This window comes from Triticum dicoccoides, chromosome 7B, assembly GCF_002162155.2.
Source record: "Triticum dicoccoides isolate Atlit2015 ecotype Zavitan chromosome 7B, WEW_v2.0, whole genome shotgun sequence".
Lineage (NCBI taxonomy): Eukaryota > Viridiplantae > Streptophyta > Magnoliopsida > Poales > Poaceae > Triticum > Triticum dicoccoides.
The window spans coordinates 744,796,138-744,808,374 of record NC_041393.1 but is presented as its reverse complement, the minus strand read 5'-3'; the positions used below and the strand labels follow the sequence as shown (position 1 = coordinate 744,808,374).

Here is a 12,237-nt window from a genome sequence, read left to right as displayed (position 1 = left end):
CTCCAAATCAAGGGTGGAATATAAAGAAGCATGTGAGAGCTAGTCATGGATGCAATAAGATGGATTTCTTAGGCGCTGCAGCAGGATGACAATGCTCAAGTCCTTCATAAAAAGGGGGCAGGTCCAGTGCAGATGATGAAACTCTTCCGTCACTACGAGCAATGCTACCTCATTTCAAGCAAGACGCTGGTTGGAAATTGCAAACTGCTATTGAACAGCGAACTTGCAAGCCCAGCAAAAGGGGGAAAAACTATAGTAGAGGTACGAAATGAACTACCAAACACATCAGAGGGGGAAAATGAACGGAATGGCGACATGTTATCTCCTAATTTTTTCTCACAATAAAATGGATTTCTCAGGAATTAAATTAAGCAAACCACTAACTTGTAAATAAAGAACAACGTCCTGGAGAATACGAAGATCCACAAGCAGCAAAGTTTCATAAGAAATCCAATCACAAGCACACACGCTACACAATATAGCCAGCAAAGGGAGAAGCGAAATGAAGATAACAACTTGTCGTGGCCTCCCGATGAGAAACACCTCGGCTGATACCTCCACAAGTCTTCTAGAGTCCAAGTCGAAGAACCATCACTTCCTTTTTCTTCTGCAAAACAGATTCCAGAAATTCATTCGTCAAAACGACTAAATAAACTAAAAGATCAGCTCGAAGATGAAGATGGACAAGCAATATGATGAAATCTTACTTGGACGGCAGCATGCGAAGGATCATCTCCTTCATAACAGGGGGGCAGCTCCGATCATCAAAGCCGTGGGTGTCCACCGCCGCCATCAGGTTGTCCGGATAGCGGAGGAATGCACAGCATGCATTCTTCAGCTCGTCGCAGCCATGCTGCTCAGCCAGGTTGCTCGTAACCGTGCCAACGTTGATGTGCTCACACAGCTTCCTCTCGCACATCAAAATCAGTCTCCTGAGGTCGTACCTGTCCGCTGCCACGAGCAGGTGCTGCAGCAACGCGACATCCATGTCCTTGATCTCATCCTTCAACGCCGGCAGCGTGTCGCCGTAGATAAAACTTAGCATTGCCTGGAAAACAGCCGCGTCCATGTCCTCTATCTGCACAACAGGGATCATCGAGGAGCCTTCCGTCATGGGGCCAAAGAGGGCCGCCCTGAAGACGGACGACCGGGCCGCGAGGACGCAGCGGTGAGCGGCTATGGTCTCAGTGCCGACCTGGAAGACCACGTCTGTGCCCTCGCCGGCCCGGAGCAGGTCGATGAAATTCTGTTGCATGTCTGACGGCGGCATCGTGATTACCGGAGAAGAAGTGGTGGTGGTGGCGCCAGTGTTGATGATCACTATGTCGCATCGGACGGTGAAACAGTCACGCATCAGGTGTTCCTCCAATTCCTCACCTGTGATTTTCTCACGACAGGAGTCTCCTCTTTTTCTGAAATTCATTATTTTGCTACCACTAATAAACACAGGACTATCTTGGTTTTCGGTTCCAACGAATGTGAAATTAACCTCTGCCTTCACGGGAGCTCCACGGCGTAATCGAAGACGAAGTACTATGTTGTCGCTGTCACTGCCGCTGTCACTGTCGCTGTCGTAGTCGCTGTATCTGTCGCCATCGCTGTAGCTGTCGTGATCGCTGTTGCTGTCGCTGCCGCTGTCCCTCACGCGGTGGTACAAGATGCGCCACCGGTGGCCTCCGACTGTGAAGGCGTGTGACCTTGCACGACGAGCAAGTGGTACCCGCCAGCGCTCGGGGTGCTCCAGTTGTACTTACCGCCATCGCCGAGGAGCTCGCCGTTGGCGATGACAGATACACCGGCGAAGGACATGATGGATCAGCACCTGCAAGTGATGAAACCATGATGGACGCACATAAGTTAATATTCGAGGGATACAGCGCCACCTGGGATACAGCGCCAGTTGATCATTTGGCGTCGGCGATATGGAAGAACTACGCTCCTAACAAGTGTCGCCTTTTCATCTGGCTGGCACACAAGGACCGTGTCTATACGAACGAAAGGCGCTTCCGAAGATCTATAGCTACTTCCGATGCATGCCCACTTTGCGGGCAATGCGAGAGTATTGATCACCTACTCTTCACCTGTCGGCGGCTTCGACCTCTTTGGGATCAACTGTCAAGCCTTCAAGACGTTCGACCTATCAACCTTCTCCACATTTGGCAGTCTTCCATTCAAGATAAAGTTCGCTCCACCGTGATCATGGCTTTACTCTGGAACATTTGGAAGAGACGCAACGCCAAGGTTTGTCGGAACGACAACCAAGGGATCCACTGCATCGCCCGGGCGGCGGCCGACGACCTGGTCTTATGGTCCAATAGATGTGCCAATATTCCGAGAAAAAACTTGATTCGGGACTGGGCCTCCATGTTGTTTCATCTTGCTGCGAGATTGTAACCCCTAAATACCTCCTTTTTTTTTGTTGTTTTTCTCTTGCCCCCGTCACCTCTTTCCTATTGTAACCCTATGTCCATCTTTGTAACTGGATGTTGCTGTGATAATATATGTTCAGGCCGGCGTAAGCCCGCCGTTGACGCGTAAAAAAAAAGTTAATATTCGAGCACACAAGAGGCAGAGAGAGACGGCCGGAGAGAGAGCTGCAGCATACGTACCAACAATGGGTGGAGTCCGGTATGCCGCCGGCGCCGGTGTTTGTGTGGGAGAAGAAGCAGCTGACCCAAAGGACAAACGATGGCCAAGATCACCGGCCGTATATATACAGTGGGAGGTGTGGCGATAACAAACGGGTTTTACATGTGAACACGAACACACTAGCACAGGACTGGACGGCTGCATCGGGACTCCACGTACGAGCCTTCAATAGCACAACGCTCAAGGTGAGTAACTCATGTACGCGTGCACCCAATTAATCGCACTTGCTCCAAGGCTACCAAAGCCTGAATTTGAACCCGTGCTTGAAGCGCTAACGTAATTAGTCAGACACCATGAAAAAAAAAAGTCATAGAACTTGCATACGATAGTTAGTTTGGTGCATAAACTTACAAAATACGTGTTTCTGGTCATTGAACTTGCACGGGCGTGCAAATACGGTCACATTTTCCATACGCGGGTGTATTCACTGACTATGTGGCATGCAAGGGTGGCCAAGGTCCATTGTTAGCGGCTGTAGCGCTGTGCACGTTTTATTTTTTTACGGAAACACCCACAAGTTTTTTTTAACTTTGTAAAAAAGCCCTCCAACAAAGGAAATGTTAAAACAGTCTACCGCTGGGTCCCACCCGTCATAGTGCTTTGTAAATTAATTGTGCTGGAAAAATGGGTCTGAGGGAGTTTGAACCGGCCACTAGTTGTAATTGCGCTAGCGTCCTAATCACACCACCTGATCTTGTTCTCTTATTTGGACTACCAAGGTATATATCCTTATGTTCAAAAGAATGTTAAAGAAAAACCCAAGGTATATATCCTTTAGGCTAAAGGTACACAATTAGCACAATATTTTTATTTTCTCACCATTATCAAATTTAAATTATTCGGATACAAACAAATTTTCCGTAGATTTGTCTGGAAAAAAATATGTACATTCATTCTGCACTATATTTTCTTTGTCTAGATTTTAAAAATTTAAATTCGTTAGAATTAAAGCAAAATTTTAGTTCATTTGTCTGAAAAATTTACGTCCACTCATTCTGGCCAATATTTTCTTTTATCAAGTTCTTCAAATTTAAAATTATTCGAATTCAAAAAATCAGTGATTTGTTCCAAAGAAAATTACATACATTCATTATGAACTATATTAAATTTTATCTAAATTATTCAAATTCTTAAAAAATAGTGATTTGTCTGAAAATTTTATGTACACTCATTCTGAGCTATATTTTCTTTTAACCAGATTTTCAAATTTAAAATTATTCTAATTCAGACAAAAAGTTCATTGATTTTTCAATAAGAATTCATGTACATTTATTCTGCAGTACTGTTTATTTTATCTAGATTTTCAATATAAAATTATTCGAATTCAAACAAAAATGTAGTCGATTCTTTCGAAAATGTACATTCATTCTACACTATATTTTGTTTTATCTATATTTACTAATTAAAAAATCCATATTCAGCCGGAAATTTGTTGATTTGTCCATAAAAAATTTATTCACTCTGCACTATAATTCATTTTATCTAGATATTTTAATTTAAAATTATTCAAGTTTAAACAAAAATCTAGTTGATCTGTTCGAAAAAATTATCTCAAATGTAAAATGTTTTCTTACGTAGAAAGAAAGAAAGAAAAATACATATTATAAATTGTGTTTATCTCTTTATGTGTCATTATGACCGGATGGTTTGAACCGGCACTTCGACTTTTTTGCCAACCCTTTTCCGGTATAGATTTCTATTTTATTTCGTATGGTCATGTTATATAAAGCTAATTGTGCATGTTAAACGTCAAAAGTTAGTTTGGCAACTAAATAGCTTATGCACGCGAATTGCGGCAGCTAATGGGGTCGAATCCCACCCTCACTGCCCCAGCCTTTTCATTTTATTTTAGTTTGTTCTGCGTAAATAAATGAAAAGCAAGGGTGCATTTTGGAAAAAACATGCACGGATTACCCACTGACAGCGGGCCCTTGCCACATTGGCGTGCGGCTCATGCACGGGATATGGCCGGATATGGTAGAAAGCACGGTATTTGCACGTTCACGCAAGTTTGATGACTAGAAACATGTATTTTGCAAGTTTATGCACCAAACTGAATGTCGCGTGCAAGTTATATGACTCCCGGTGTATTTACGTCAAAAAAAATATAGCACGGGATTACCCTCGCAAATTATATTCACTAGTCGGTGCGCTTAGAGCATCTCCAACCGGTGCACAAAAATTCCGTTCCCTAAAATAGTTTTAGCGTGCCACTGTAGCACTTTTAGTGCACCGGACCCAACATTGCTTTAGCAGATGCCCAAAAACACGCGTCCAAAAGAACACGCAGTGTAAATTGTGAAGCGCGCGCATTCCGGCGCCTCAAATTTGCAGCTTTTGATAGCGTTTTTCAGCACGCGCCCAACACCTTTTTGTGCGCGCACTGTTTTACAGTTTCTGCTGAAGTTGCCCAGCGCCCAAAAAACCCGGATTTTAGCGCGCGGCTCAGTTTTTGGGCGCGTGTTGAAGATGCTCTTACACGGGCTAGTTTGTGCTTCTATTCCATATAACTAGATCGAGATCACGCCCTGTCGCGAGGTGCCTGTCCCAACATTTTGATCAAGTGATAATGCCAAGTTTAATTCTAATTCGGGATTCTTGAACTCATTCGTTATTTCAAGAAAATATTCACAAACTACCATCAAAACCCTGTTCAATTTGGAGTAGGGGGTCTGAAAAGCTAGGATAGAGGCCTGGGAAGATATCTGGCTTGTGCACTCTATTTATACACGTAAACCTTACAAAAAATCAGCACACATATATATGCTTGCTGGAAGAATAAGTGAAAAAAGGTGGCATAGAGCAAACCAACTACTATAAACTACAAGTGAAATGTCAGAAACATGTGTTCAAGTTATCTCAGTCATTCTGGTCAAAGGACTGGCCATTAGATCTGTTGTTTCAGACACTTGCAGGAACAAATGTTACGGAGAATGTCAAAAAAGATTCAGCCTGTTGAGAAAAGGACCAAACATCTCTAGAACATCAATTATCTGTAACCATACAAAGGCTTGTTCGATTATCGTGTGCAAAGCCAACAAGACATGTGTAAAACACATGAAACATGTCACTTGCATACCCAGCTTAATAGTCCAAACAGTCAAACACATAGAACTACGAGTGCTCATTACATACTGTAGTTACAAAAAGGGCACAACTATCTTGGAAGACATATCAGATGGCCATTGTGTCGCACATGGTGATTCATCTGAACCTAACCCGTAAAAATGCCAAAAAACAGGTCTCAGATCAGAGTACATCAAAAGTATTGAGAAGGTACTATTTTTTAATACATCTTTACTCTTCATAGTCGCATTTATGTTTTCCAAATAAACCTTTGCGAGCACCGCACACGGTCTGTTTCCCAGCTTGCTTGCTGTTTATAGCCCAACGTATGGTTTAATGATCTGATATATGGAACATTACATCCTAGAGCCGAGGCAAGGTTTATTTAGTATACCTTGCCATGTCTAGCTTTGGAGGAGGTGTCGTCTGCTGTTTGCTGTTGTGCTTTGCATGTCCTAAGAGGATAGTAATATTAGCAGCAACTTATTGACGACCAATAACTTAGAAGAAGCAGATTATTGTGAGTCTATGAGTAATAGATGGGGTGGTAACATGTATGCTTGCAATGTAACCATGTACAAGACAACTATCGATCGATCCATTAAATATGGATTTCATAATCTGGAACAACAGTTCTTCAACAATCAGTATATATCAGGAAAAACATAGGAACAATACACTTCCTACCAAAACATATGTGCCCTCTAAAATCAGTCAATATGGACAAACATAGTAATTATGTGGAAATCTCGATCCTGACTAACAGAGTCATGATTATTTTAAGATTTTTCTGTAATACATTGTGATCCTTTAAATCACAACTTGTAAAGATTTTAGTACATTAGAGTAAGGCCCAGGCAATCCCAATCTTTAGTGCTTACGCATTCTGTATATCATCTTGTGGTTTCGCAAATATTGGCGACAGTGCAGCTAGCCCACAAAAACATGACAGCAATCTTCAGGTCACGAAGTAGCTATTCTATTTCTTTTTTACAAACGTACACAAGAGGATCGACTACTTTGATTCTATTATCCACGAGCTTCTTTTTTCTCTAAGGACAGAAGAAAAGACTAGTGGTCAGCTGAATCATGACCACCTTTAGATTCGTGTAAATATAGGATCGACTACTTTGGTTCTATATTATGTACTAGCTTCTTTCTTCTCTGAACACAGAAGAAAAGCCTACTGGTCCACTACTAGGGAAAAGCCTAGCAGCGTCGCGGGTTCTAGGTACATCAGTAGCGCGGGAGACGGCGCTACTGATAAGGCACTACAGCTAATCCGTAGCAGCAGCGCGAGTGCACCCGCGCTACTAATATACAAGTGTAGCAGCAGCGTGCTCTATGGAAGCTCGCTACTGCTAATAGCTCTCGCGCACTTTGCCTGGACGGGCTACTGCTACTGGCACGCTGCTGCTAACTTTTCTCCACTCGCTACTGCTAATTTTAGTAGTTTTTCAAAAAAAAAAAAATCTGCATATTTGTTTTGTATTTGAACAGGCTTTATACAAGAATCTTTAGCACATACAAATGTCATCATGATACACATACAAATGGCTGCGAGGCCAAAAATGTAATCATAGCATATACATACAAATAGTCTCATCATAATCATCATCCAACACAAAGTCTTATATCTCGTCATCATCTCGAAAATAGCGATACATGCAAGTCTCGAATACTTGCAACTACAACGTCATCCATCTAAACAATGATATACGCGAGAAGATCTATCACTATGAGTGAGAGCGAAACTATACAGTACATGAGCCGGCGGTTACGAGTCCTATATCGCGCTAGCGTGAACCTCAAGTAACTAGCTTCTCCTTCTTGTCTACTTTTGAAGCCTTTATGACTGGCGCCATAGACCCCATTCACTTGCGCCTGACACTCAGTCCACTCGTTGTACACACCCGAAACCTTCCCTTTGTACACGACATAGCACTGCCATCTCGCCATCAAGAAGCTAGGTACCTGTTAGAGATGCATCTTCATCAAGAGGATGTACAATCATATGCAACAAAATATACTATAGCAACACGAAAAATAAAGGGTTAGAAACTGGATGCAACATACAGTACGCAAACTAATTAACTAGAGGTACACAGATCATCGTACCCAAACTAACAAAGTAGCGTTACGCAAGTTCGGCAGGGACCGTGGACATCACAAAGTGTCATCACTACAGAAAGTATAGAAGTTCAACCAACACATATCATCATCGGCATCGTAAATCACTAGAAGTTCCATCCTTCCATATCATCTAGGATGGACCCTAGCTTCTTGAACGGCGTGAGGTCATAACGTTGCATTCCTATGCGAGTTTGGACGTTAGCTCGCGATATAGGGCCGTGGTGGAACATCCCCTTCTCATCGACGACTTCTTTCAAGATGATTGTTGCAATGTCCCTTTGGATGCGAAAGAACTCATCTCTAAGTTTATAATCCGCTTCTCCATGAGATTCTACCCACTTGTGGATATGATCATCATTTCTGTTTGTGATGCGAAGCTTTTGGTGAGCCGTGCTAAACTCAATCATGAGATGGAGGATGTAGAATCCATCTTTCTTGCTTGGTTTTGGGACATGGATGCAGCAGAAGTTAGTTTTATGCACGAAACCCATCTTCTTGTTCCTTTGTTTCCTGATCTGCACGTGGCCACCTCTTATGCTGAAGCCTTGGAGAGCATCATCTAGATTATTCATTATGTGGGTGTAGTCCTTTTTCTCGTAGTCTCTGGAAGGGTCGAAATACACGGCGTGGGAGACTCACGGGTATAGAACGATAAGAACGGCACGCTCATTGCTGCGGGGAAAAGACACCTCAAATTATTCTCCATATGAGTGAGAAGGAATGATTGAAATGTACAAAAGGGTTGTCCGGAACTGACTTACTTTGGATGATAAGGCAGGAGGACAATTTCCTGGTCCTTATTCTGTACCATGAAGTTTTGGAGGTACTCCCTAGCAGTTTCACGCTCAAAGTCGCCGAGACTCAAGAAAGACTCGTGCATGTAGTACGGATCCGCCACACAAATTTACGAGACTTCTTCTCTCTTCATGACGGAGCTCATGTGTAGCGCAAAAAGGCGGACGATTGTAAAATCGAGCCGCCTTGTCAGAAACATCTCAAAGATATGGTCAAACCGAAGGAAGAACACCTTCGAGGGCCGTGTGTCGACGTAGCACTTCCCCTCAGGCACACGAGCCGCGTATGTCGGATATCCTGGATCCTTCGAGGCTAGTAGGCTTTTCTCAGTCGACAACACATGGTCGTGCAGTCTCTTGAGATCCCTTGATAGTGCCTCCGGCTGTTTCGGCGGTAGCATCGGATCGCCTGTGAGATGGAACATGGTCGCATCTTTCACGGGTACACACTCTTCAGAATCCATTGTCTGGCTACTTGTGCTCTGGCTTGTTTGGAGGCAGCTATCTTCCCCGATCTCTTCCTCTTCTTTTCCTTGGGCACACCTTCCAGACCCTTCCTTAACCCCAGCTCCAGTGTTGTCGGGCTAAGCACTGTACGACCCCCGGCTAGTTGAGCCTGTATTGAGGCGACATCTTCAGGCGTGTCCTGTGAGGATTTCATGAAGAGAGACTTCTTGCAATCCCTGCTACGACCTTTCTGCCTGGGCAGATCATCCATATCCTCATTAACATGCTGATAGCCTGATTCGTCATATGGTTGACTCATCATATCTAAGTCACAGTCATACACGTTTGCATTGAGGAAAGCCATTGGGTCGACCTCTGTCTCATCATCCATTCTCTGTTCTACAGGACCGATTACATCAGCTAGTACTATTGCACCCCCTTCATCACGTCGTCCGCCGCTCTCACCCGATGCTCCTTGAGCTGGTAATTGCGTAGGCGGGGTGGTGGTATTCGCACATGCTTGTTGATGTGTGGTTATTGGTGTGCTCTCGGCCGGCTCCAGACGAAGAAGATTCTTCGGCCATAGCAGCACCCAACCCTTGCAGCTTCCAGTGCGTTGCAGGGTCTCGTCGTCCTCTCCCACATGCAATACTGGAGGAGGCAAAACCTCGTGCCCCGATTTCACAATGGACAAGTTAACCCTGAAGTGTCGTGCGGGGATTGGATGGTTGTGGAACATGGGTTGCAATGGTTCATTATCACCCCCTTTCCCACGTCCACCTTCTGGCCTTTGATCACGTAGAGTATGGTGCACGGGGTTTCGTCAGCCTGCAAACACATGTCTGTGGCGTAAAACATTCGAAAGGCAACGAAAATGGAATATTCTATATATATATATATATATGTTGGTGCGACATGTAATTACCGTGAGGGCGTCGAGCTCAGCCAAAGATGAAGGCCCACCTAGCACGCCAGAGACTGAGGACGGGTTGCTATGAGCGGGAGCGGGTGCGAGAGGAGGCCCGGTTACATGAGCAAGTGATGGTGCAGTGGTGTTGTTGTTCACGGAGTTGCTCGCGCCGAAACTGGGCAACGGGAAATCATGTACCATCTTTTCTGGATTTTCCTTCGTCCAGTTGATGATAGCTGGAACCAAGTTAGTAGCAAAATCATTTCTGCAGGCAGTTACAGCTGCATTGACTGCCTGCTGTAGCAACTCATTTTTCTCCTCGGCTGATTTTTCGCGTCCTCAGCTGCTTTTTTCTCGACCACAAGCTTCACCTTCTCGTCGATGTCCGCCTGACTAAACTTATTTTCCTGCTTCTTGGCCTCCGGGCCCTCGTTGTAAAACACCTTCCACGTGGTGTCGTCTCCAGCGCCATGCACACGACCATATTGCGGCCGTTGGTCCAAAGCAAGTCCCTTAAGTTCGTTCAAGGCCGGTTGAGAGGGTGTCCCACTTGGCCTCATCGGAGAAGTAGGGCTTTCAGCTGCAAGCGGGTGTTGCTTCTCCTGCAGAAGGAACGTGAACTGTTTAGGAATATGTAGTCGACTATATCTGGAGCTAAATGTAAGGTGGTAAAAGAATAATTACCAGTAGTCTAATCAATTTCCTTGTGATCTGGTCCGTGTAAAAAACCTTCTTTTCCTTGTCCCAATTGTAGCGGGCCCTGATGAAGTCACGCTCCAAGGGGTTGGTAAACTTCACGAAGGGGTCTGGGATACCCGCGGCTTCATGTTCCGCGTCCTCCTTATCCCATATGGGCCTTTTATCGAGGTAGCCACGGCTTCCGAGGCGATACTTCCCTGTGTTCCTTTGCTGAAGGCTCTTGAATTTTGCAGCCTTAGCCTTGGCTACCTCGGTAGCGCAAGTGTCCTTGAACTTTTCGAACTCCTCTTCCGTAAGTGTCCGATTTTCCTCCAGAATCTTGGACATGGGTTCCTCAGCATCAATAGCTCGTTTCACCCTCCCTTTCCAGGAGTACAAATGATTGTTGAACATGCCCATGGCGCGATTGTTAATCTTTTTCATCTTCGGATCATCCCACTGTTGTTCTATGTTATCATTCCGGTCGGGGAACTTGAATCTCTTGTGCAATTTCGTTAGGAGCAACTGCGTCAAATGTTCTTTACTCCTTAAGTCATCATCGTTGATGCTCGCGCATTCCCGTAGGATGCATCCTACTTGGTTCCCTAGAACTTTCGAGGTTCTTCCGGCTCTAATGGATCAAACTTGCCAGGTGCCATCTTTGTGATCACCAGTCATCCAATCCCTAGTTTGTTAGGTTTTTGTATCCTTTGCTTCTTATGCTTCTTATTTTCGGCACCGGCATCAGCGCAGGTACCTTCCCCGATGGTATCTTCCCCACCGGTACCTTCCCCGCCGGTCTCGGCGCCGCTATCGGTGCCTGCGCCGTCGGTGTCGATGTCGGCGTCAGTACTATCATCGAGGACGACCTGCAAACCTTTACTTTTCTTAGCAGTCAAATAGTCGAGGTACTCTTGTTCACCCTCTCACAATCTCTGCATCTTGGTCAGAAGGTCCAGTTTCTTCGTTGTTCGACATGTTTCCTATAATTAAATCTCCTCATTTAATTCTAAAACTATGAATAAAATGAGAAATGACATAAAAAAGAAATCTATGTTTGCCGGAATGTCATTTCCCAGCAACTCCACGCACTCGATATGCCTACTATCTAGAACAAATCATGCAAAAATTCACAGAAAATTTAAGCACGACCTTTGCTAAAAAATGGACATATCGACGAGCGCCTGAAATTCACCGGAACGGAAATGAATCAACATTCTGGTGTAACATAGGCCACTCGGATCATTTACTCTGCACATAATCATCATGTCCAAATAACATGTCCAAATTCCGAATATGACATGTCCAAAACATCAGATGTCCACATATCACATGTCCACTTCAAATTTGCTAAATTCATAACTAAATATATAACCTAATTAACCATCTGCCCTAACTAAAACCTAAGTCTTTTAACCAAAGAACCCTAGCTACCAGAGAGAGGAGGAGCGGTGCGGGGCTTACAGAGGGTGCAGGCCCGACGATGGCCGAGGTTGGGAGGGGTCGGGGTTGGGGTCAGAGTCGGGGTCGAGCACCGGGGCCGGAGCCGGGGTCGGGGTC

At 44.6% G+C, this 12,237-nt stretch overlaps 1 protein-coding gene across 1 annotated transcript; it reads right to left on the bottom strand.

Annotated features, from left to right (window-relative positions):
* Positions 1–703: 703 nt before the first annotated feature.
* LOC119339646 (BTB/POZ and MATH domain-containing protein 2-like) lies at positions 704–1,809 on the bottom strand. The gene is made up of 2 exons (XM_037611621.1): positions 1,755–1,809; positions 704–1,680 (listed from the first exon to the last, which is right to left on the bottom strand). The coding sequence occupies exons 1-2, from the start codon at positions 1,807–1,809 to the stop codon at positions 704–706; spliced, it is 1,032 nt and encodes a 343-aa protein (XP_037467518.1).
* Positions 1,810–12,237: the final 10,428 nt, after the last annotated feature.

Bases quoted from the DNA above. Each gene is read 5' to 3' on its own strand.
- LOC119339646 (XM_037611621.1), bottom strand. From the start codon at position 1,809: ATGTCCTTCGCCGGTGTATCTGTCATCGCCAACGGCGAGCTCCTCGGC. The intron at 1,681-1,754 runs GTAAGTACAACT...ACGCCTTCACAG, and splicing joins CGAGCTCCTCGGCGATGGCG to TCGGAGGCCACCGGTGGCGC.